General features: G+C 40.1%; 1 protein-coding gene across 18 annotated transcripts in view; it reads left to right on the forward strand.

The window, feature by feature from the left end:
- Window positions 1–26,623, forward strand: part of mapk8ip3 (mitogen-activated protein kinase 8 interacting protein 3) — a 100,703-nt gene that overhangs the window by 48,864 nt on the left and 25,216 nt on the right. For 7 of the 18 annotated variants that reach the window (XM_034189557.1, XM_034189566.1, XM_034189558.1 and 4 more), the window contains exons 2-15: window positions 571–662; window positions 5,379–5,402; window positions 8,582–8,732; window positions 10,919–11,150; window positions 12,739–12,841; window positions 14,305–14,423; window positions 16,131–16,142; window positions 16,535–16,552; window positions 19,657–19,714; window positions 19,854–20,006; window positions 20,686–20,743; window positions 23,954–24,090; window positions 25,324–25,380; window positions 25,471–25,641. In XM_034189557.1, coding sequence (XP_034045448.1) covers window positions 571–662; window positions 5,379–5,402; window positions 8,582–8,732; window positions 10,919–11,150; window positions 12,739–12,841; window positions 14,305–14,423; window positions 16,131–16,142; window positions 16,535–16,552; window positions 19,657–19,714; window positions 19,854–20,006; window positions 20,686–20,743; window positions 23,954–24,090; window positions 25,324–25,380; window positions 25,471–25,641 — 1,385 coding nt within the window. The remainder of the gene's footprint in view (window positions 1–570; window positions 663–5,378; window positions 5,403–8,581; window positions 8,733–10,918; window positions 11,151–12,738; window positions 12,842–14,304; window positions 14,424–16,130; window positions 16,143–16,534; window positions 16,553–19,656; window positions 19,715–19,853; window positions 20,007–20,685; window positions 20,744–23,953; window positions 24,091–25,323; window positions 25,381–25,470; window positions 25,642–26,623) is intronic. The other 11 variants (XM_034189564.1, XM_034189576.1, XM_034189570.1 and 8 more) reach the window with 10 other exon arrangements.

The following is a 26,623-nucleotide window of genomic DNA, read 5'->3' on the forward strand; positions in this document are numbered from 1 at the left end:
ATGCCAAGAAGGACAGTGATGCCAAGTCAGCTAAAGGTCTTGTTCCAGGTCGCGCTCCTGCAGGTGTTCCACCTGCTGTTGTGCCTGATGTTGAGAAAACGAGTCTGAGCCAGAGGAGGGCCGTGTGCAGCCAGACATCTAGCGCTCTCCGTCTCCTCCTCCTTTCCTTTTTATTCGTGACTCGTCATCGTTATGTGTAAATGCACCATAAGACTAAATTGAAAAATGGGCGACAAAATTTAACACTAATCAGGAAAGTGCATCTGAGCCCTTTTGGTTCACAAACCATTTCTGAGTAATCCACCATGGGGCAGATTATAGATAAGATTTATTTTAGAATTTTGCTCACTATAATCCTTTTCAATTCCTCTATTCACCGCTGAATCTCTCCTCACCTCAGCTTCTCCCTCATTTCTTGCATTTTAAGTTCTTTCTTCATTACCCTTTCACACCTCCATCCTATACCTCGTTTTTACTTTGTATGTTTTTTGTCACTGTTTTGTCATGGTGGTCGGATCTTTCCCGTCGCTCCATTGTGTATCTTCACTTCCTTTCTTGTGGGCGTCACAGATGATTCAGACGTACGTGGAGCACATCGAGCGATCCAAAATGCAGCACGCAGGGAGCAACAGCCAATCAGAAGGACCGGGCTGTGGACGAACGTGAGTCAGAGTTTCTGTGTGTCTACATTAAATCGCACATTTCACACATCTTTCTTGACTGAGATGTTTAATGCTTGTCGGGAGCTGTGATCTGGTTTTACCAACTGACACACAAAACTATAAGAAGCAGAGTTTAAGGTTTTTTAAAGAGTCCTGAATATTTCTGAGGATTTTCTTTCGCCAAAACATCAGATCTAGGCTTTCATCTGAGATGTACCTTCTGGCAAATTGTAGTTGACTTTCAGGTCTTCTTTTTAAGAAAATCCTCCTCTGTACCACTTCATGATGAAGCTGTATAACTGGGATACAAAATACAAAACATGCACTGTGCACCATTTCTCCAGTCACAGTCAGAGAAGCCTATAACTTCTTCTGGGTTGTCTGGTTGTCTTGGTGCTTTCCTCACTCTTCTCCTTCTTGCACAGTCACTCAGTTTTTGAGAACTGTTTACTCCACACAGATTTACCATAGAGTGCCATACTGTTTGTATTTCTTTATAACTAATGTAAATAAAGTCCAAGACATATTCAGTGACTTGGAAATGTTCATGTATCCATCCCCTGACTTGTCTGAAGAAAACTGGCAATAAAATTGATTATTTACAGGTATTATACCAAACCGTTCCATTACTTATGCAACCCATCATTTTGGCTTTTATATTTTTAATTAATTTATATCAATCGTTTCAGAACAGATAAAAACTTCAGACAGAACTGCTTAATTTTATGTTTTCCAAGCAGTCATTTGCTTTCTGAAGCAGCTAGATCATTTTTGGCCTGATTTATTAAAGGTTTGCCTGTGTTAAAATGTGCAAACAACATACTGCTTTGGAAAAAAAACTGCATGCTGATTTACCAACAGATTTACTAAATAGCACATCCATTTGTCCATTTAGTGCATTAGCCTTAATGAATATGTAGTTTGTGGTTTGTCCACCCGAGTGCACAAAGTTGAGGGAGGGAACATGCAAATAGGTGAGTTTTGCGCATGTAACACAATTTATCAAGGTCAAAAGGAAATTTAGTGGGTGAGGACAGTGTCTGTATTTTGCGCGTTTGAAACCTTGGCATTCAAGTGTTGTGAATCCCAAGGCGGTCTCTTTAATTCATTTGAAAGTTTGACTCTTAGTCTTGTCCATCCAAATTGGAAGTCTCAAAAACCAGTTTTATTTGTTATTATCTATCGTCCACCTGGTCGTTACTGTGAGTTTCTCTGTGAATTTTCAGACCTTTTGTCTGACTTAGTGCTTAGCTCAGATAAGATAATTATAGTGGGTGATTTTAACATCCACATAGATGCTGAGAATGACAGCCTCAACACTGCATTTAATCTATTATTAGATTCAGATGGCTTCGCTCAAAATGTAAATGAGCCCACCCACCATTTTAACCGCACTTTAGATCTTGTTCTGACATATGGCATAGAAATTGAAGACTTAACAGTATTCCCTGAAAAACCCCCTGTTGTCTGATCATTTCTTAATAACATTTACATTTACTTTAATGGACTACCCAGCAGTGGGGAATAGGTTTCATTACAGTAGAAGTCTTTCTGAAAGCGCTGTAACTAGGTTTAAGGATATGATTCCTTCTTGGTTATGTTCTTCAATGCCATATACCAACACAGTGCAGAGTAGCTACCTAAACTCTGTGAGTGAGATAGATTATCTCATCAATAGCTTTGCATCCTCATTGAGCACAACTTGGATGCTGTAGCTCCTCTGAAAAAGAGAGCCTTAAATCAGAAATGCTTGACTCCGTGGTATAACCCACAAACTCGCAGCTTAAAGCAGATAACCCATAAGCTGGAGAGGAAATGGCGTCTCACTAAATTAGAAGATCTTCATTTAGCCTGGAAAAAGAGTCTGTTGCTCTATAAAAAAAGCCCTCCGTAAAGCTAGGACATCTTACTATTCATCACTAATTGAAGAAAATAAGAACAACCCCAGGTTTCTTTTCAGCACTGTAGCCAGGCTGACAAAGAGTCAGAGCTCTATTGAGCCGAGTATTCCTTTAACTTTAACTAGTAATGACTTCATGACTTTCTTTGCAAATAAAATTTGAACTATTAGAGAAAAAATTATTCATAACCATCCCAAAGACATATCTTTATGTTCGGCTGCCTTCAGTAATGCTGGTATTTGGCTAGACTCTTTCTCTCCGATTGTTCTGTCTGAGTTATTTTCAATAGTTACTTCCTCCAAACCATCAACATGTCTATTAGACCCCATTCCTACCAGGCTGCTCAAGGAAGCCCTACCATTAGTTAATGCTTCGATCTTAAATATGATCAATCTATCTTTATTAGTTGGCTATGTACCACAGGCTTTTAAGGTGGCAGTAATTAAACCATTACTTAAAAAGCCATCACTTGACCCAGCTATCTTAGCTAATTATAGGCCAATCTCCAACCTTCCTTTTCTCTCAAACATTCTTGAAAGGGTAGTTGTAAAACAGCTAACTGATCATCTGCAGAGGAATGGTCTATTTGAAGCGTTTCAGTCAGGTTTCAGAATTCATCATAGTACAGAAACAGCATTAGTGAAGGTTACAAATGATCTTCTTAAGGGCCTCAGACAGTGGACTCATCTCTGTGCTTGTCCTGTTAGACCTCAGTGCTGCTTTTGATACTGTTGACCATAAAATTTTATTACAGAGATTAGAGCATGCCATTGGTATTAAATGCACTGCGCTGCAGTGGTTTGAATCATATTTATCTAATAGATTACAATTTGTTCATGTAAATGGGGAATCTTCTTCACAGACTAAGGTTAATTATGGAGTTCCAGAAGGTTCTGTGCTAGGACCAATTTTATTCACTTTATACATGCTTCCCTTAGGCAGTATTATTAGAAAGCATTGCTTAAATTTTCATTGTTACGCAGATGATACCCAGCTTTATCTATCCATGAAGCCAGAGGACACACACCAATTAGTTAAACTGCAAGAATGTCTTTTAGACATAAAGACATGGATGACCTCTAATTTCCTGCTTTTAAATTCAGATAAAACTGAAGTTCTGTACTTGGCCCCACAAATCTTAGAAACATGGTGTCTAACCAGATCCTTACTCTGGATGGCATTACCCTGACCTCTAGTAATACTGTGAGAAATCTTGGAGTCATTTTTGATCAGGATATGTCCTTCAATGCACATATTAAGCAAATATGTAGGAATGCTTTTTTGCATTTGCGCAATATCTCTAAAATGTGAAAGGTCTTGTCTCAGAGTGATGCTGAAAAACTAATTCATGCATTTATTTCTTCTAGGCTGGACTATTGTACTTCATTATTATCAGGTTGTCCTAAAAATTCCCTGAAAAGCCTTCAGTTAATTCAAAATGCTGCAGCTAGAGTACTGACAGGGACTAGAAGGAGAGAGCATATCTCACCCATATTGGCCTCTCTTCATTGGCTTCCTGTTAATTCCAGAATAGAATTAAAAATTATTCTTCTTACTTATAAGGTTTTGAATAATCAGGTCCAATCTTATCTTAGGGAACTCTTAGTACCATATCACCCCAATAGAGCACTTCGCTCTCAGACTGCAGGCTTACTTGTAGTTCCTAGGGATTTTAAGAGTAGAATGGGAGGCAGAGCCTTCAGCTTTCAGGCTCCTCTCCTGTGGAACCAGCTCCCAATTCGGATTAGGGAGACAGACACCCTCTCTACTTTTAAGATTAAGCTTAAAACTTTCCTTTTTGAAAAAGCTTATAGCTAGGGTTGGATCAGGTGACCCTGAACCATCCCTTAGTTATGCTGCTATAGACTTAGACTGCTGGGGGGTTCCCATGATGCACCCAGTGTTTCTTTTTATTCACCTCTTTTTGCTCTGTATGCACCACTCTGCTTTTAATCATTGGAGATTGATCTCTGCTCTCTTCCACAGCATGTCTTTTTTCTGATTCTCTCCCCTCAGCCCCAACCAGTCCCAGCAGCTCCTCCCTGAGCCTGGTTCTGCTGGAGGTTTCTTCCTGTTAAAAGGGAGTTTTTCCTTCCCACTGTCGCCAAGTGTTTGCTCATAGGGGGTCGTTTTGACCGTTGGGGTTTTTCTGTAATTATTGTATGGCTTTTGCCTTACAATATAAAGAGCCTTGGGGCAACTTTTTGTTGTGATTGGCGCTATATAAATAAAACTGATTTGATTTGATTTGATTTGATCTGATCAGTGTGTCACATAACAAACACACACACGCATATCTCGTAGTCTTTTTTGGATGATGCTATATGTGCTTTGTGCACAGTTGTATGTGTACACTGGTGGAACGCCCAGCTGTCTGTGTGCACTCTGCACACGATTGTCAGTGTGCATACTACTGGCAGAATGCACCATAATTATTAACCTGTTTGCTTAAATACAGCACATGCAACAATGATAAAATATCTGAAAGAGCAGATTTTTTTAATGTGGCAGAGTTTGTGCATAAGGAAGCACAAGGTGCATAGCTGCACCCCCTCACCCCCTTTAGCTTTGCCTTCACTTTACATGACTTAACCACAGATATTCTTGATTGAATATTATTTTTTTATAAAGTGTAGTTAGAGCATGATAGAGTGTGCATGGTAGAAGTATGCGTAGCACTGCTCTGAAAAGCTAAAAACCATGTGTGCGTGTGTTTGTCATTTCATGTGTCATGGCGTGTTGCTGTCTCCTGTCTTTCTCTAATCGGTGTTTGTCTTGTCTTGCTGGCTTGCTGTCTGTGCTGCTGTTTGCACAGTCACCGCCACACATGGAGGAAAAGGTAAATCCAGCGTGAGCTTGTAAACCTTCTCCCTTCGCTCTGCTGTACAGCCTCCCCCGTTCCGCTATGCAGACGCCTCTTGCATACTCTCCTGTACAAATCCCCACCCCCTTTTGTTACTATGATTCTCTATTTGAAATCCTGAATGTACACATTAATCAAGGGGCATTCAAATAATTCATTTCAGTTTGTAGTCCCTTTTGATTTTCCACAAAATGACTGTGTTGAAATGTAGTTACCATAAAGCGCATTTATTTATGCAGTATAGCAGAAACTTCAGACTCATTTACTACTGCTAAAGTATTAATTCTGGGGAGATTCCAAGGCTAATATAGCTGCTTTTGATGGAAATTGGAAACTCAGATTTTCCAAGTTATAACTAGAAAATCTGTATCTAATAAAGCTGTGAGAAAACGTTCACACCCCGTCTGACTCATTTTGAAAGTAAAAATGCCAACTGTAACTTTAGTATTGGCACCTGATGACACAGTAGACTTCTGTGTGTCTTACCAGTCCAGCAAATATCCAGCAAAACATTCATGTGTAATATATCTAGATCTAATTGTTATTTTTTCTCAATGGAATCTTTGGTGGCCTACGTCGATCACCTGTGTCCGTTGTTGTCTGTCTGCTTCAACTGTTTGTCATTTTTTTTGGCATTTCTAGTTGCAGTTGAACTCCAGATCCACCACTGAACTGCATAATTTCCCAGCATGCTATTCAGGGGCTGGGAACCCTCACGCGCATACGCACACACATACACATTGTTATTGATGTCACCAAAGGCAGTGTGTCATGGTATCTTGTTACTGTATTTTAACCCACATGGGTCAAAATTCTAAATTGTTTCCCGACAATTTTGAGCATTTCAGAAATATATATAAGATTGTGAATCTTTAATTTGAATACTAAGAAATAGAATTATAGTTGTGCCAAAGAAAATAATTTATATGACTTCAATGGTAAAAAAAAAAAAAAAAAAAAAAATCAAAAGGCACTACACCCTTAATAAAGAAACATTTAAAATGGACGTTATTCACTACAATTCACATTTTGTCATTTTGTTTGTCTACCTTCTCCTCTCTGTTGCTTTTTGGTTTTGTTTGCGGCCTGCCAAACTGTCATCAATATTGGAAAAGCAAAACAGCCTGTTTTCATCCACACTTTTGTGCAAACAACATACACACAAAACCAGCATCATCAGTACATGCTTGTTGCACCTGGAAAATACACTGATGACAATATTTTACACTTGGTGGGCTAAACCAGGCTTTCTACACATCCTTGTTGGCATTGAATTGTGTCAGTTTTCCTCATCCTACCTGTAATGTGTTGGTTCTGTCAGGTGTGTTTGTTTAAATGTTGTGCATCTGCTCTCTGTGTCTTTGTCATGAGAGAAAAATCAAAACCACTGAGTCCAGCTGTTTGATGGAACGCATGCCTTCAGAGGCCTACATGCTTCTGTCTTCAGGTCTTTTTGGCGTCCTTATGAATGATTACAGAAGTCACCAGATAATACAATTAAATCATTAGCAGAAATGTAAAAAAAATAGCGTAAGTCAAAATTAAATGATAATAGTGGTAAGAAATTTAAATAGTCTTTTAAAGTGAAAATAAAAAAAAAAAATCTCTTAAGCATGAACAAAATGTCCTGTCTGGCACTATTAAAATAAATATATTTAAAATCTATTGTGATCTGCCACTTTATGTGGATCCATTCCAAAATGTACTGGTGTATATAATCCAGATCATTTTAAACATTTTCTCAAGGCTTCATGAAAATTGGTTTATATGGACAATGCCGTAATGGAGTTTTAACAACTCAGTAATAGTACCTGTAGGCATGAAAGCAGTAATAGTTACCCCAGTCTGGTATTTAACTGCAGTGTCCTTGACCTTCAACCAGATATTGACCTGTGGCTGACCTTGCCAGTGCAATTCTGGAATCCACTTAAATATTTGCCACATTTGGACCAAAATGGGTTGAAAATGAGATTCCCTGACATTTTCCAAAATTAATTCTTTAAGGGCAGTTGCAGGGTCAACCTTTATTGACATATTATGTTTGGTCGAACTCAGCAATAAGACCTGGGGGGAGTCGGCCAACAAACGGACAGGCAGACATGACTTGGACTCCAGTGGGTGACCTTTGGCAAATTTGACCTTGCCTGGGCAATTCCGGAACCCACCGCCATATGTGTTACAAGTTTGGTGTAAATCGAAGTGAAAAATCAAAATTTTGACCTTTGCCCCAGTGACCCTGACCTTTACAAAAAAAAAAACCTTCTATGGAATTCTGGGGTTTTATCATCCACACATCAGGTTTGGTGGAAAGCTTTTTTATCATTATTATTATTATTATTATTATTATGCTCCACCAGTAACATTATTTGTTGCCAGGATTACTCAAAAACATATATATACTAATTTGAATGAGACTTGAAAGGGGAGGGCAAGTGTGAAGAAAGAATCACATCAAGGGATGAATTCATGAAATGCTTCTTTTTTCTTTTTCTTTTTTTTTCTTTTTTTTACTTTCAGCAGCGTTAAGATTAGAGCTTTTTGAAACTTTTTCTTAAGTTGTCAAGAAACAACTTGTGCATTTCACTTCATACACACACACACACACACACACACATATATATATATATATATATAATGTTGACTTAAATAGTCAAGAAGTTGATTTGAAATTACATCTAAAATCTCCTCATTTTGATTTGCTTTGTCGTAGTTCAACCACTTCAACTACAACTGCTGCTCTTTCTGCACCACAGATGTGTCATAAATGCACTATTTGCACAAACGATGTGGATGTATTTAAATAAACCCCATAGTTAAACAGGCACGTGGCTTGTTGGCCCTATTCTGTACTGTGGGTCTGACACAAACACAAGTTCAATAGCACTCTGTATGTATATGTATAGTATAGAAGAATTAACAAAGTTGACTTTGACTAACTTGATTTAAAAAGTCAAAGGTTCATCAGAGTGTCTCAAAAATAAGCCTTAGTAAGTTTGGTTTGCTGTCATAATTTTGACGTGAATGTCAAGTGTTTAACACTTTAGTGCCGTCTCTTATTTACAACTGATATAGATGTTTTCAAATAGGGGTTGTATAATACAGATGGTCCAAATCCTGAATGTCAGTCTCATCCCTGTGTCCCCTCTGTGTCTCAGCAGTAAAGCGGAGCGACCGCCATCGTTGAGCTTGTACCCCAGCGGCGAGGGCATGGTACGTGGGGGTCTCGGGGGGGCTAGGATGATGCCGGCGAAAGACATCTGGCAGCTCAGCGAGCTCGGCCAGCCAACCTTCAGCTCCGCCTATCAGGTGGGACAGACAGCAGCCCTGTCGTCCTTCACGAGCACAACCGCAGCCTGGGCAGTGGAAGAGGGAGGGGTCAGCCTTATCGCTGCCCGTCCTGCTAGCCACACCCACAAGGACCGCCTCCCCTCACGCCCTTGCTTGTGTCACGTTTAAGGCACTGATATTTTATCACACCACTTCTAAATGTGATGTCAGCTGCACCTTTTGAAGTCCGATTTTTATCTTAGATATGCGATGACTCAAGCAAGCAGCGGTCCTTTGTCTTTAGTTTCTTTATAAGTGTGCAGTTCTATTTTCTGTGACTGTGGAGCTTTTTGCCATGCACTTGTGTTTGTGCATGTTTTTCTTTGGACTTACACGTATTAAGTGTAATCCAGTGTTTCACAGTGTCTTATGTTATTTTGCAATGCTACCTGTGCAGTTTGTTAGCAGTTATTAGTGCTTTAAGTGACAACAGACAAGGTAAGAAGACAGCAAAAAAATAAGATTAAATTTAGCTGTGGCTTTTTAAAATGCATGGTGCAGCATCATTTTCATGTAGTAGTTCCTTCCTCTTGTTTAACTACAAAAATGATGCTGAGAGCATAAGGGCAAAGTGCCGATAAAAAAATGCACAGTTACGATTGAGAGTGTTGCATTAAAGGGGTTCATATTGTGCAAAAGAGATTCTTATTTATGTTTCACACTTGCACATCCTTGGAGTTTACTGTTAAAGATCCCCAAAGTTCTATAGTTATTTGACTGTCCATATAGAGATGATCCTGCTGTAAGCACAATTTAGGCCAGAAACAGCTCGTTTTACACTTCTGTGACATATGTCACAGAAGTCCATATTGGGAGGAGCTGCTGCCTGTGACGGACACACACAAAGCTGGTCTGCACTCAGCATTTCACATGTGCAATGTAGAAGACAGACAGAGATGTGGCCCTGGCTATGAGAAGAGGGGGCGTGGTAAGCAGCTCCTCCTTTGTGTGCTTTAATTTAGTTTTTTTGTTTAGTTTTTTTTTTTTTTTTTTTTTTTTTGGTGCACTGGGCTTTTTCTGGTGTCAGTTTTCTTTTTAATGAGATTGCTTAACAGTTGCATAATATGACCCCTTTAAGTACTTGTTTCTAGTATATGGTCATTATTCCGATATCCCAGAAAATTATCAGAATACTCAAACAGTTTTCATCACTAAATGAGATAAATGAGAATGCGAACTCCGTCTTCAAATCACCACATGAAATGAATGGAAATAACGGACTAATTTCCTAAAATTATATTTAAAAAATTGCACAAGTAAATTGTTTAGATATGCTAGCAAAGCAAACTATTCCAAAATGCTGAAATATTTTGAAGCATTTTTAATGCTGTTCTGATATGTCACATTGGTATTTTTGCTTTGAGCTGACCTTGACGAGGAAGTTAAATCACTCTACAAAGTTGTGAAGAATACGCTACTGCACATTTTCATTTTCGTTTGTACCCTGCAGAGCAAACAGAGCGTTTTTTAAATGCAAATTTAATCATTTTTGGCAAAGACTAGGGGTGGATTAATACATATATTGGCTTGTGTGGACTGAAGGTCAGGTTCCCCAAGTCACATGGAACCCACATTTGTCACAAGTAGTAAGTTTTATAAACGCCCAAAACCTTTCAGACCAGTGCTTGTTCCCGGACACTGTAGCGTGATGCGGATGAGAATCTATAACTCCCTCCGAATAAAACTTCAGTCCATTGCAGGTTACGTCCCCTGCCAAGTCCAGTACCCATTCACAGCTGGATCATCTTTACTTACCGCGTCACACTACAGTATCTGGGGACAAACATCGATGCCCCTCATGGCCTGAACAGGACTTACAGGGTCAAAGGTAAACATGTTTTTCATGTCACAAGCCAAAGGTCACATACTTTTAGATCTAAATGTATAATTTAAAATTCCTAGCATTCTTAAATCTCTAATGGACAGATATAGAAATGGACAAATAGGACAATTACAGCAGCTGCCTCCAGAAGACAGAAAATAACTTTGAGAGTTTCAGGCATGAAGAACTCTTAAAATGCCAGTAATCTGTTTGATAAATATTTATTACATAGCTGATATTTGCCCAAAGTAGACATACGTGTGTGTTATATGTGAACCCGCCTTCACTTTATGATGCTAAAATAATGTTGGTGTGTCTGTTGCCTCTTGATTGACACCACAAGGAGGACGGCTCAGAGTCTGACTCGGTGGTGGCCACGCCCAGCAGCACAGGGAGCAAGTCCAACACGCCCACCTCCTCCGTCCCCTCGGCCAACGTCACCCCCATCAACGAGGGCTTCCTCCCGCATGCCAACTTTGAGGCCACGCGTGCAGGGAATCGCAGGAAAAGTGCAAAACGGCTCAGTCGCAATATGGAAGTGCAAGTTTCCCAGGAAACCAGGAATGTCAGCATTGGTAAGAGGATGAAACGCCAAAGTGAAATATCAGGACCCGGTTTCTTGAAGCCGTCTAATCTTGTTTAGTTGAGTAAACTCACTTAGTCAACTAGTCTTTTGGCGTTTGTTGTTGCACAAAGCACTTAGTTGGCTGGATAAAGTTTCACATTAACCGACTAAAGTTTTTAGCCTTGTACAGAGGAGGATAATCTTACTTTAGTTGACAAAACTTCTGTGTCTCACCTCAAAAATGGCGACTATCATGTACCACCACTTGATGGAGCAGGAAGGAAGGAGAGCCTTGCGGCGGTTGCAGGTGTTCCAGGACCGGAATAATCCATTGGAGATTTTTACGGATGCCGATGTTGGGAGCGCTTCTCCTCTGGTGCGGCGGACTCATCCATATTTGTAGCAGAAGACCAACCCAGACATAAACAATTCTTGCTCATTGGAGGTGTTTCTGTTGTGGCTGGGGTGCCTGGCTGGCTTTTGTTTCTGTCTTCTGTTTCCTGTCTTTTGTTTTTCCTTCCAGGTGGCATGCGTTCAGGACTGAGTGGCTGTGTGGCTGAGTTATTAGGACCTCACCCTGATCACCTGAGGCTGGTCATGTGCAGCTCGTCAGGACTCACAGCTGTGGTGCATCTATATGGATTGGGGCATGGTTGCATTTAAGTCTGGAGTACACAGTGTGTATTTGCCAGAGACTCGACCTTGTGACCAGACGGGTGAGATCGACGTTTAGAGAACCATGTCATCATCATGGACGCAGAGACCATACCAGGTTTGATGCCATGGTCTGTGAAAGAGGAGGGGGTGAGGTCTCACGCTCGTCAGCACACTTCCTGAGGTATTTTAGGTTTTGTGACTAACATGAGTACAGTCAGTAAATGTGGTGTCCCTCACACCTTATTATATTGAGCTGTTATGTTAGTCGTTTAATCAGCTTCCACTGCAGTGGAGAATTGAACTGGGTGTTCCATGCCTGCAGGGTGGGAAGCTGATTGGTGATTAAGCCAGGAAGTGTTTGCTGTTTATGTACACCTTTGAGTGGTCTCTCTGTGTGTGGAGTGGTGGACTCACATGATGGTTTCTTCTTTCACAGACTCGGTTGGTCGCGGCCACCTGGGGGGTGTCGGCGGGGTCCTTGGGTCCGAACTGTTCTGGCTCCGGACCGTTTGTGCTGCTGGGAGCGCACCATTGTTCCACCTCGCCAGACCGCGCACTTAGTTGTTATTAATTAGCACTCACTGTTATGTCATTAAATTCTGTTATCCTTTGAACCATGCTCTGCTTATTTTATGCTGGGTCCTACTTCAAACGCTGGTCGGTACTCCGACTGCGTCCGACACATAACAGTTTCTTGGCAACGGCACTGGCGCGGCCACTTATACCCGTGAAAATCGTCAACTAATGTTAAATGGCTAATCTACAAGTTTAGCCGTCTATGTTAAACGGGGATTAGACTGCTAATGTTGGGAGACTTAGTCACCTAAGTACGTTTAGTAAGATTAGACTTTTTTCTAAAACTGGTGCCCTGCTGTTACCAGCTGGGATGATGACAAGCACTTTATCCATTTCTTTTTTTTTTTCCTTATGTGATTTTCCAGGCATGGGAAGCAGCGATGAGTGGTCTGAGTTTCAGGAGATCATTGATTCCACCCCCGAGTTGGATATGTGTATGGACCCACGTATTTATGGAGGAGGAAACAGGTATGATGTTTGTGGGTAATGTCATCAAATAGAAATCAGTTTATGCATTGATTTTGAATGTTTTTTGGGCGGGGTGCACGTTGGCTTGGTTGGCTTAGTGTTTAGCACTGTTGCCTTAGAGCAAGAAGGTCATGGGATTGCTTCCTTTCTGTTTGGAGTTTGAATGTTCTCCATGTGTTTGGGTGTGTTCCCTCGTTGGTGCTCCGGTTTCCTCCCACTTCCAAAAACATGCAGATTAGGTGAATCAGTGGCTTTTAATTGACCGTAGGTATGTGTGGCCCAATGCAATCTGACTCTATATTTGAAAGAATTGTACACCCTCATTCAGATCTAGTCCCCAGTCCAGCTGCATTACATGTTTACCACTAAGTTACATCATGGGGTCAAATCTGAGCAACACACTAAACACCAAATTGCTCAAGTGCTCAGGTCAACACCCTACATGGAAGCTCTTGTCATGTCATGTTCATTGATTAAAGAGTCACAGGATCAAATCCCATTGACTTCTATATGTGCATCCAAATGTGTTTGAGTACGACACTGAAAGCCAAATTGCTTTTTACACTTGGGTTATCATTCTGCACGAAAGCATTAATGCTACATCGTGTCTATTAGCCAAAGGGTAGTGAGTGGCGTCCGCATGGAAGCTTCTGACATCAGTGTAAACTGCTTTGGATAAAGGTCTCTATGACATATGTAAATGTAGTTCCTGTTTGATTAGATTAGATTAGATTAGACAGAACTTCATTAATCCTTTGGGAAGACTCCCTCAGGGAAATTGAGGTTCCAGCAGCATTGTATAGCAGCACACAGGGTAAGAAGCACACAGAGTGTCAAAATTGAAAGTTAAGAAAAAAATTTGCAAATATACATATAAATACACAAATATAAATATCAGAACTACTGCTCACTACTGGTTTACTGGTTACTACTGTTCCTCTCCTTCCCGTCCTCTGTCTTCCTGTTACTCTTCCTCCCCTCAAGTGAGGAGTTGTACAGTCTGATGGCCTGAGAGACAAAGAAGTTTTATAGTCTGTTGGTCCTGCAATTGGGAAGGAGCAGTCTGTGGTCAATCTGTGATTCCAAATTTGCAATGCTACTCAACAAAAAAATGTAAATTTGGCAAAAGCTGGAACAGGAAATGCATCTTTCTTATGACTTTCATATAAGAAAAATAAATGTACACATGCAGTTTGGAATAAAGCAGGAAAACATTCACACACCGAAAACACACCGGCATTCCTAAAATGTGAACAAAATCACAGGTATTCCCACTGACAGTCATCGACATTTTATCTTGAATCCCAACGTTAAAATGTGACAATCTGCAGAAACAACCTGCTATTGTTTTACCACACTGATTCACATATCCAGGCATGTAAGATTACTATACCAGATTAGAATAAATGGAGAAAAAAAAAAAACCTTGTTTTTTTCATCTCCTGAAATCTGATGCGTTTCAGCCCCTCACAGGGCATCGTGAACGAGGCCTTTGGTATCAACACCGACTCCCTGTACCACGAGATCAAAGACGCCAAGTCGGACATCATTGGAGACGTGGACGCGGGTGCCGAGCTTTTAGGTATGACCAATACCACAGGTGCTGGGGCTAAAGCTGCATTACTTAGTAGATTTCATACCGTAGTTTATAGCATTTATAGTCACTGATTACACCTGAGCCTCTTTTAGAGTTACAATATTTCAACACAGTGAGAAGTTACGCCTTCTTCACCTCAACGTTGAAGTTTCCACTCTATGCTAACATGTTAGTAAGTAAGGCCCCATAAAAAATAAAAAAAACATTAGTTTATCATCCCTGTCTGCATGCTGAAATCAGCCCGCATTCATTTTTTTTTTCCAATTTTGACAAATTTTTATTGACGGTGATAAAGCTGATGCAAGAACCGGCACGTCCACTAGGTGGCCCAGAACTTGCACCTTGCTGTCATTCACATCACACTCAGTTACTCCGTCTCATTCACACACAGTATGCAAGTTTATCACGCTACTAGTGTGCAGCACACTGACTGTATTCAACATGGAATCAAGATTTATTTTAAAAATACCTGATATTTTCAGTTCTTCACTTGGTATGCAGGCGATGTATGTGTCATTTTTCCAGGTTTGAAATTACATATGTATCCATTTCTAAGAAAAAATAAATAAAAATCCACCCTCCTGCATCACTTTTTTTTATGTCAAGGATGATAAACTAATGGGGTTTTTTTTTATGGGGGCCTAATGTTAGATTAACGAAACAACAACAACAACAACAAAAGACAGGAAATGATGGCGGCTGCATGTGTCCGATAAAAATAAGGCAGCTTTTGTTTGTGCTTTGTTTTACTGCAGCGATACGCGTCACGTCAGGCTGTGTGAATGTGCCTTGCATGGCGCCTCATCTCACTGTCGCTGCACAGTTCTGCTTTAAAAAAAAAAAATTTTAAATCACACGCACAAAACCCCACACTGGCTGCACCCAAAAACATCGCTCAGCGTCCGCTGCCCATCCATTTGGTGTTTCATTTCTTATTTTTTTGCTCTTTTAGCTTAATTTTTTATTTCTTTTTGAAGAGAACTGTTTTTGTAGTAGAGGAGGTAAGTCCCCTTTACACACACCCCAAAACTAAGCAAAATCAACCTTTTTTTCCATTCCTTAGATGACCCCAAAACATAATCATGATGTTCCCAAAAGTAAAAACTTTGAATATCTGGATTGAATATTTTTGAATTTATTTATTTATTCATTCATTCATTCATTTATTTATCTAACAATCTTTAAAATAAAGTTGGTTTGTTTTAGTTTGGGGGAGGGCTGCAGATTAAACAGTAACATTCATTAATCAGCAAATACTACAGCTCATTTAATAAGTACTTGGATTATTTGACGTTTACTTCTCATACCGTACTTTATTACATTAGATTAGATTAGATAGAACTTTATTGATCCCTTGGGAAGACTCCATCAGGGAAATTGAGGTTTCAGCAGCATCATATAGCAGCACGCAGGGTAAGAAGCACACAGAGTATCAAAAGTGAAAGTAAAAAAGAAAAACAGTTTGCAAATATAAATATAAATACACAATATAAGCACTAGACATACTGATCACTACTGGTTTACTCGCTACTACTATACTTTATGCAGGATTAGAACATCTGGGACTGTTTTAGGATTTGATTTACTGAGTTTTTTGTGACAAAGTAGACAGGGAGGTTTCTTGTCCATCTTTTAACCTCTCACCCATTTCCTTTTTTCTTTTTTATGTGCTTCTGCTGGTGACACCCATAGGCGAGTTCTCAGGTGTGTATCTGATCACACTTTGGTTGGTATTCCTTTCTTTTGTTCTTGTAACCCCTCTTAGCTTTACAAATGTCCCAATTTAAGTTCAGATACTAAACAACACAAGTAATGATATGTAAAGTATAATACAGATCATTACTGCAGCTTTAATTTTACATTTCGATAACGTTGGAATTTGTCATTGTTGATGACAGACGCCCGCACACATATACATTAAGTATATGAATGAGACTGCTTTTATTTTTTAGTAATTAACAGACATTTACAGGCTTGTAGGTGCTGCTTCTATAAATCCATACAAATACTTATCAGCACCCCCCCCCCGCCCCTCTCTGTGCCTCTTTCTCTTTGATTTTTTTTCCTCTCTTCTTCTTCTTCTCTTTTGCTTCCAGCCCGTGATGATTTCCTTGGTAAGGCACCCATTGCCTTAAAAAATTAAGATGGTCTCACATTTTGTTATAAAGTCCCTGGTCTCAACCTGACTCCTTCTTTCTATCTTTGAGTTGCTTGTACTATGTGCCTGTTTATTATTATTATTATTATTATTATTATTATTACTATTATTATTATTATTATTATTATTATTATTATTATTATTATTATTATTATTATTATTATTATTATTAATTTCTTTGATCAAGGAATTAAAAAAGCAGCTATAAAAAAGTTGCAGAGAAAACTCAGATTTTGGCAGCTGGTGTTAACCCGTAATAAAATGATAAAATAAAATACAATGAATTAATATCACACAGAACCATGTTCCCGTCTCCTGGATTACAAGAACAATTTCGTTTTTAAGTGTTCTTACTGTGTGTCCCACATCATTTGCTTTACTCTTTCCGCTTAAATTTTGCATGTGCTTGCTTGGCTCATGCTACACTGTGTTTGCTGCTTGCACTTACAAATATTCAAGGAATTTCAGGTAATAATAGAAGGTATTTTAGCAGAATTACTGGGTTTATCATGCAGTTAACACATACATTCACTGGTTACTTTATTAGGTACACCTGTTGAAATGCTTGTTAACACAAATTCCTAATCAGCCAATCACATGGCAGCAACTCAGTGCATTTAGGTATCTAGAAATGGTGAAAACGACTTGCTGGAGTTCAAACCGAGCATCAGAATGGGGAAGAAAGGGGGATTGAAGTGACTGTGAACGTGGCATGGTTGTTGGTGCCAGACGGGCTGGTCTGAGTATTTCAGACACAACTGATCTAACTGGAACTTTATGCACAACCATGTCTAGGGTTGTGCATAAATGGTCCAAATGGAGAATGGTCCAAAAAAGAGAAGATATTCAGTGAGTGACAGTTGTGTGGATGAAAATGCCTTGTTCACATTATCTTGGGAATCAAAGGTCAGAGGGGAATGGGCAGAATGATTGAGTGGGCAGCTGTGATGCTACCATGTCAGTATGGGCCAACATTTCTGAGAAAAGTTTCCAACACCTTCTTGAATGTATGCCACAAAAATTAAAGGCAGTTCCAAAGGCAAAAGGGGGTCCAACCCGGTTTAATTAAACAGTCAGATTCCCCTGGTCCGCACCAGCTGAGGCGACCCGCGGGGGGCACCCTCTGCCACCACGGAGGGCGTTGGGGGGGCATCCCAGCGGGCACCATAGGTGGGGAGATCCGTGAGAAGGGCCCGGCACACGTACACAGTTGCAGCCGCTGGTCATCATACCCGTTCCCCCCGCCATTGGGTCTCCCCAGCCCCCACCCTCCAGCACGGCGTCGGGCACCTCCTGGAGATGGGAGAAGCCACACTGCGAGGCGGGCTTGCATGGCCCATGCCTTTGAGTTCGGGGGCACAGGAGGTTGAAGGGGTGGAGGGCGATGGGGCGACTGCTCCCCCAGCCACGGCGCAAGCCCAGCCCCGCTTCTCACCCCAGCCCGACCAACCCAGCCCTTAGAGCCAATCCTTGTCCCGAAGTTACGGATCTGACTTGCCGACTTACCTGACCTACCTTGTTCCAACATGCCAGAGGCTGTTCACCTTGGAGACCTGCTGCGGATATGGGTACCACCTGGTGTGAGATTTACACCTTCTCCCCCGGATTTTCAAGGGCCAACAAGAGCTCACCAGATGCCACTGGAACCGTGACGCTTTCCACTGGCATGGGCCCATCTCTCGGGGCAAACCCATTCCAGGGCACCCTGCCCTTCCCAAAGAAAAGAGAACTCTCCCCAGGGCTCCCGCCAGCTTCTCCAGGATCGCTACCTAATAATCTGGCCAGTGAGTGTATACTCTTATGGATTATAACGCATATGTCAACCAACTGCAACATTTTTTAGGCCCAGAACACCAATAAATATGCATTATTGTGGGTACTGGCTACTTCTCTTTGATCACCTCGTGCATGTCTATCAGACATTGTAACTACATAGCAACAATGCATGTTTCCCTTTTGACAGCAGATAGTAGTACAAGTAGCATATGGGACATTATAATCCAACAGGGTGTCACCAAACACAACATGTGCAGGATTTTGCTCACTCTTAATAAAAAAAAAAGGCATATTCACTCTCAATTATACTGCAAATTGATGATCAAACCCTGCAGAGCTCGTCTGAGCTGTTAGTTAGACAAAAACACATTTTAATCCGTGTGGACCATTTTCATATAAACCTACAATTTCACATGTGTGGATTCATAATGATATAAATATTTTAAGAACTTCTGTCATAATTTTCCATACTTTACACCGCAGTATGTACAAATTATACTTTGTAATGGCAAGGCAGAGGATCCCAACACAGAGAAACATAACAGACAGAAGGTAGGTAAAAGCAGGTTTATCGTTCCACGGGGATATTATAAGTGCAGTTAGTATAGCAACAAGAGATAAATGGCAACAGACTTGGTCATAAACAGGCAGAGAGAAGGCACACGGGTTATTAGTCCGACAGGCAACCGTCTTTCTATGGGAGCAGCTGAGGGGTTATGCAAAATACAAGTAGTAGGTTAGTGCATGAAGCTCATACCAGGCAAAGAAATCCAAGACTGCAGGCAAAAACTCAGCAACTCAGACGGGTAGCAAACATCTGTAACAGAGAGGGAAAAACACTGGGACTATAACACGAAAAAGCAGGATGAACTGAGACAATCTGGCGATGAGGGAATGGTTTAATGGTGGTTATAAAGGCAACCAAACAATCAATCACAGGTGTGTGGGACCCATGAAACTAGAAAGTCTGGACAGGAAGTTAAGCTACATGAAACAAACACAGAAGAAACATCAAAATAAAAGCATCAGAGATTATTATAAGATGGACAGAATTACCAGAGCATACGGAAAACAACAATAATATGTGCAGACTAATGCCAGAAATTGAGTCATGCTAAGATCAGAGCAAAACACCCCAAAATATGACCCATGACACTTTGGTTTTTGCAAATTATGTGGCAAAAGTTATTTCAAAAACTACGGTGTGTTTGTGGATAAATTGATTGGTTGATTTAAAAAAAAATTTATACTGAGTAAAACAATGAAAAATTGCAACTTTTTCAGGGATGAGCAAGGAAGTGGAGAAGGTGCTGGCAGAAAACAAACAACTCCTAGACACCAAGTAAGAAGACAAGAGAGCAAAACAAGGTTATGTGTGTACACGTAAAAATCGGATAAATTGTATTCAATAATTTCACCTTTGAATCAACAAGATTTGTGGCCCACTTTGCATCCTCTGCATCATACGCTTTCTTTTTCAGAAATGCTCTCAATATTGTGAAAAACGACCTTATTGCCAAAGTGGATGAGCTTTCAGGGGAGCAGGAGGTGCTGCGCGAGGAGCTGGAGGCAGTCAGACAGTCCAAGAACAAAGTGGACGCCAGAGTCAAAGAGCTGGAGGAAGAACTCAAGAGGTGCCAATAAAAACAAGTTCATATAGATAATATTTAATAAAAAACACAAACTGGCTTGTTGCAACACATACATGAGTTGGGACAAGAACAAGCCCACTACACCTACAACAAATTGTTAACAACAAGAAAGAAAGAGAAAGGGAAGAAAATAAAAAAAGGAAGAAAAGGGGTGGGTGGGTGGTGGGAGAGATATATACACCACGAGTCCCGGGTTGATTTTTCCAATGAAAATACATTTCTAATGTATTTTTCCATCTGATGCAGATGCTCAAGGAACATTACAAGGATGCCTCACATCCATCCTTTCACATATACGGGGAGGGTCCACTGGGCCTAGAGTCCACTAGCCTTGGGTTCACTGGTCCTAACCTCTTTATATATGGTGTATATCACAGCCCCAAACTGATTTTAAAGTTCACAAACAAATGTAATACTTTCACATAGCTAACAAACCAGATCCAGTTTTGTTCAATTTACCAAAATAAAACATATGATTCTGTTGACATACAATCTACAAAAAAAGAGAGCCTATACAGTGTAACTAACTTGTTGCTACAGCGGCAATCCATAAATTAATAACACTTACAAGAAAGAAGTACATTTATACCATCCTGCATGATCTAACATCTCCTTCCATAGCTCAAAATGCTCTGTGTTTTTGCCTTGTTGGGGCCTGTAGGTTAAGAGCAGAGGCTCTCGGGTCATCTCGAGACTCCAAGGATGAAGGTGGTGAGGATGTAAGTAAATATTTTGTGTGGATCTTGAAAATTCACATTGTTTTTGCAAATTCAGTGATTTTTCTGCATACAGATATAAACAATAGGATTTTACAAATCATGTGAATAAAATTTCAAACAGACCTTGAATGAGCTGTCAAATGAAATTATGATTATTGAGTTGTTGTCTCGAGAAACTAAACCTTATTTATCGTTTTAAAAATTAACATAATTACAACCCCAATTCCAATGAAGTTGGGACGTTGTGTAAAATGTAAATAAAACCAGAATACAATGATTTGCAAATCCTCTTCAACCTATATTCAAATGAATACACCACAAAGACAAGATATTTAATGTTCAAACTGATAAACTTTGTTGTTTTTGTGCAAATATTTGCTCATTTTGAAATGGATGCCTGCAACATGTTTCAAAAAAGCTGGGACAGTGGTATGTTTACCACTGTGTTACATCACCTTTCCTTCTAACAACACTCAATAAGCGTTTGGGAACTGAGGACACTAATTGTTGAAGCTTTGTAGGTGGAATTCTTTCCCATTCTTGCTTAATGTACGACTTCAGTTGTTCAACAGTTCGGGGTCTCTGTTGTCGTATTTTGCGCTTCATAATGCGCCACACATTTTCAATAGGTGACAGGTCTGGACTGCAGACAGGCCAGTCTAGTACCCGCACTCTTTTACTACGAAGCCATGCTGTTGTAACATGTGCAGAATGTGGCTTGTCACTGACTTGCTAAAATAAGCAGGGACGTCCCTGAAAAAGACGTTGCTTGGATGGCAGCATGTGTTGCTCCAAAACCTGGATGTACCTTTCAGCATTGATGGTGCCATCACAGATGTGTAAGTTGCCCATGTCATGGGCGCTAACACACCCCCATACCATCACAGATGCTGGCTTTTGAACTTTACGCTGGTAACAATCTGGATGGTCTTTTTCCTCTTTTGTCCGGAGGACACAACGTCCATGATTTACAAAAACAGTTTGAAACGTGGACTCGTCAGACCACAGCACACTTTTCCACTTTGTGTCTGTCCATTTCAAATGAGCTCGGGCCCAGAGAAGGCGGCGGCGTTTCTGGATGTTGTTGATGTTTGGCTTTCGCTTTGCATGGTAGAGTTTTAACTTGCACTTGTAGATGTAGCGATGAACTGTGTTACCTTACAGTGGTTTTCTGAAGTGTTCCTGAGGCCACGCGGTAAGATCTTTTACACAGTGATGTCGGTTTTTAATGCAGTGCCACCTGAGGGATCGAAGGTCACGGGCATTCAGTGTTGGGTTTTGGCCTTGCCGCTTACGAGTATCAGGTTTGACGGGCTGGACACAAATGTAGGACACAGGTACACAGCTCAGTGGAGATAACATGTTTACTCTGTAAACAGGCTGGGGTCGGTACACAGATAGGCAGTCCAAAAAGAGCAACAGTAACAAATTCATCAGGCTAGGCGTGGTCGAGGTACACAGGCAGGTAGTCAAAAAACACGAAGAGGAAAACAAAGCAAGGCAAGGAAATACACGAACAGAGCTGGAAAGAGGCACAAAGCACTACAATCTGGTGAGGGAGTAAGGCACAATGGAGAGCTTAAATACACCCAGGTGATGAGGTGCAGATAGAGAACAGGTGTGCGTGGAACACACCAGAAGGAGGGCGTGGGCAGACAGAGGGAAACACCCACCACCAAGAGCCAGCAGAGACAGACAGGAAAGACAGACCCAAATACAACAAAAACCCCACAACAGAATAAACAAAAGTAACTGAAGAACACAGAGCCAAGAATTAAAAGCTGGCAAGACCCAAATCCTGACAACGAGTAGAAAGTTCTCCAGATTCTCTGAATATTCTGATTATATTATGGACTGTAGATGATGGAATCCTTGAATTCCTTGTAAATGAACGTTGAGAAACATTGTTCTTAAACTGTTGGACTATTTTTTCACGCAGTTGTTCACAAAGTGGTGAATCTCACCCCATCTTTGCTTGTGAATGGCTGAGACTTTTGGTGATGCTCCTTTTATACCCCATCATGACACTCACCTATTTCCAATTAGATGTTCTTTGAGCATTCATCAACTTTCCCAGTCTTTTGTTGCCCCGTCCCAACTTTTTTGAAACGTATTGCAGGCATCCATTTCAAAATGAGCAAATATTTGGACAAAAACAATGAAGTTTATCAGTTTGAACATTAAATATCTTGTCTTTGTGGTGTATTCAATTGAATATAGGTTGAAGAGGATTTGCAAATCATTGTATTCTGTTTTTATTTACATTTTCAAGTATCAAGTATCAAGTAGACTTTATTAGCCCCCCAGGGGCAATTTGTTGTGCAGCCCGCAGTAGAACACATTCGAACATACATAAACATAACATGATCTTAACATGAACACAACATGAATAACTCAATAATAAGAAAACCTAGTTAAAAACCACTCATGTGATAGTGTTTAAAAATCTAATAACAGTGGGAATAAAAGAGTTCTTGTACCTACTGGTCTTACATCTCTTGGACATAAATCTATGACCAGATGGAAGCATTGTGAGCTCAGGGTACAGGGGGTGACTGGAATCTTCCAAGATCAGCCTCGCCTTCTTAATTAATCTGTTTTTATATATAGATGGCAGGTCGTTTAAGGAAACGCCAGCAATCTTGTTGCACTCATTTACAATACGATCCAGACGGTTTTTGTTTATCAAATTTAAAAACCCATACCAGCAGATAAAAGAAAAAGTAAGAACAGATTCAATAAAACAGGAATAAAATATCTTCATAAAAGTGCTGTCCACATTAAAATGCCTGAGTTTACGGTAAAAATGCATGCGTTGGTGAGCTTTCTTACATACCTGGTCAGTCTGATGCTCAAAGGTTAATCCACTGTCAATACAGGTTCCAAGGTATTTATAGTTCTGTACAACTTCCACAGCCAGTCCATTAATAACTACAGGAGAAATGTCATTGTGCTTTTTCCTAAAATCAATTAAAACCTCTTTAGTTTTGTTCACGTTGATATCTAAAAAGGACGATTTACACCAGCTGATAAAATCTGACACCACATGGACATGGTCTTGATCATCTGAATTTAAAATTTAAAAATTACACAATGCCCCAACTTCATTGGAATTGGGGTTGTACTTATACAGTTAATACCTACCTCTGGTGTTTTTGTGTTTTTTGTAATAATTTAGTGGTACTGTGTTCCTACTTTTTATTACCCAAGCAGGACGGCGATATGACAATGACCCAGCGGCGGCGCTTCACTCGGGTGGAGATGGCTCGCGTGCTGATGGAGAGGAACCAGTACAAAGAGAGACTGATGGAGCTGCAGGAGGCTGTGAGGTGGACAGAGATGATCAGGTAGACCAAGAGAAGTGGAGATGAAAATACATAACTTAAAAAGATTTAAAAGTCTATGTAATGAATTTTTAGCAAAGTTACTTTTAAGTTAAGTTGGTAATAGTACCCAAGGCCATGAAGACAGTAAGGGCTACAGCACTCTGTGATTATAATGACATTACCAGGGCAGTTCTAGAATCTACCCGTGTGTGCTACATTTCACATTTACGAGTAGTCCATATTGTTTTGAAAATCTAATTCCTTCACCTTTTTATTTGCCAAAATGAATTATTTAAGGGCAGTTTCAGGGTCAACCTTCACTGACATACCAAGTTTGTTAGAAATTAGTAAAAGGACCTGGGAGGAGTAGAGGAACAAACCAACATTTCTCAAATTATAGCATGATTATTCTATTGAAAAAGAGTCCATCTTTTCAACTCAGTAACTGCATTGCATTAAATTTGTCATTTATGCTACAGTGGATGCGGAAAGTATTCGCAGCGCTTCACTTTTATCACATTTTATGTTACAGCCTTATTCTAAAATGGATGAAATTCATTTGTTTTCCTCAAAATTTTACACACAATACCCCATAATAAAAAAGTTTTTTTGAGTTTTTTGCAAATTTATTCAAAATAATAAAAAAAAACTAAGAAATCACATGTACATAAGTATTCACAACCTTTGCCATGAAGCTCAGGTACATCCTATTTTCACTGATCATCCTTAAGATGTTTCTACAGCTTAACTGGAGTCCACCTGTGGTAAATGCAGTTGATTGGATGTGATTTGGAATGCACACACCTGTCTACATACAAGGTCCCACAGTTGACAGTGCATGTCAGAGCACAAACTAAGCGTGAAGTTTAAAAAAAAAAGGGTGGGAGTCCTTATGTACACGTGGTTTCTTAGGTGTTTTTTTTTTCATAAATTTGCACAAAAAAAAAACAACTTTGTTTTTTGTCATTATGGGGTACTGTGAGTATAATTTTGAGGGGAAAAATGAATTTCATCCATTTTGGAATAAGGCTGTAACATAACAAAATGTGAAAAAAGTGAGGTGCTGTGAATACTTTCCAGATACACCGTACATAGCTTTTGTTTAAAAAAAAAACTCCTATCCATTTAACTCACCATACTTTTTTCCTCCTCTGAATGTTGGAGCAATGCAAACAATGCATAGAAAAATGTGCAATAGAGGCACAGTTTATGTAAAAGCATTTTAAGCACTTCCTTGTCTCTTGTTTCTCTCAGAGCATCCAGGGAAGGTCCTCCGAACCAAGAGAAAAAGAAGTCCACCATCTGGCAGTTGTAAAATTCTGCATACTGTTAACAATATTTGCCACTTTTACAATGCAGTAGTACTGTAAAGTAAAAGTTGTCCCTCTCTGTATCCAATAGCTTTGCACGACTTTTCAGTACATCATCCAGCCCACCACCAGTCAAGCGGCCCTACTACAGTGTCAACATCCACTACAAGTCTCCCTCGCCGGCTGGTTTCCCACAGCGACGCAGCCACACCATGTGCCAGATCTCCACCTCCAACCGTACATTGGAGTTCTTCCCTGAAGAGTGAGCCATAACCAGCTGATACCTTAAAATCTTCTACTTTATCTGCATCCCAGCCTGCTGTGGTCTGAATGTTCAGATGTTTGCTTGCTTGTGCTTTCAAAAAAAAACTTTAACTGGACTCTTTAATAATTGAAAGAGGTTGTTTAATACCTTTGTAAGCTATTCTGCAACTTCCCATCCTGCGCAAGTATAAAGAATATTATTTTTAATAACAAAATATCATGATTTGGGAACCAACACCGTGACTATTTTACAATCCAAATTTACGAGATTTCAGTACATATTTTGAATCAGAATGTGCATTTGTATAATGATTATGAAAACAAGTAAACATTTAGCACATTTGGGTGATGTTAGCCTTGTTGATGAGTGATCAGGGTGCCTTTCCCCTTGTTGTATGTCTCTCTCATTGTAATACACCTGCTGGCTGCACACACAAATGCTAACAAATTTGAATTTTTGATGCAATGCAATAGCATAATAATGCAAAGCCACATTTATTTAGCTAAATGAATATAGCTGACTTTTACTTTTGGTAGGTATCTGGAACATCCATTTGAAGTTTCAACTGTACAGCAAGAGGTTCTTCAGATTCTTTAAATTAGATTAGATAGAACTTTATTAATCCTTTGGAAAGACTCCCTCAGGGAAATTGAGGTTCCAGCAGCATTGTATAGCAGTACACAGGGTAAGAAGCACACAGAGTATCATAAGTAGAAGTAAAAAAACAATTTGCAAAATGTAAATACAAAATAAATACCAGAAATGTCTGCTCGCTACTGGCTTACTGGCTACTACTGTTCCTCTCCTTCCTGTCCCCTGTCTTCCTGTTACTCCTCCTCCCCCCTGAGTGAGAAGTTGTGTAGTCTGATGGCGTGAGGTGTTCCCCACCCTCCTCAACACGGAGGCACCTGCATGCTGGATTATGATCAAAGAAACGCGTTATGTACATGTCCAAAATGTTAGGCTCATCTGAGTTTCC

The sequence above is a fragment of the Thalassophryne amazonica genome, chromosome 16, assembly GCF_902500255.1.
Source record: "Thalassophryne amazonica chromosome 16, fThaAma1.1, whole genome shotgun sequence".
NCBI lineage: Eukaryota > Metazoa > Chordata > Actinopteri > Batrachoidiformes > Batrachoididae > Thalassophryne > Thalassophryne amazonica.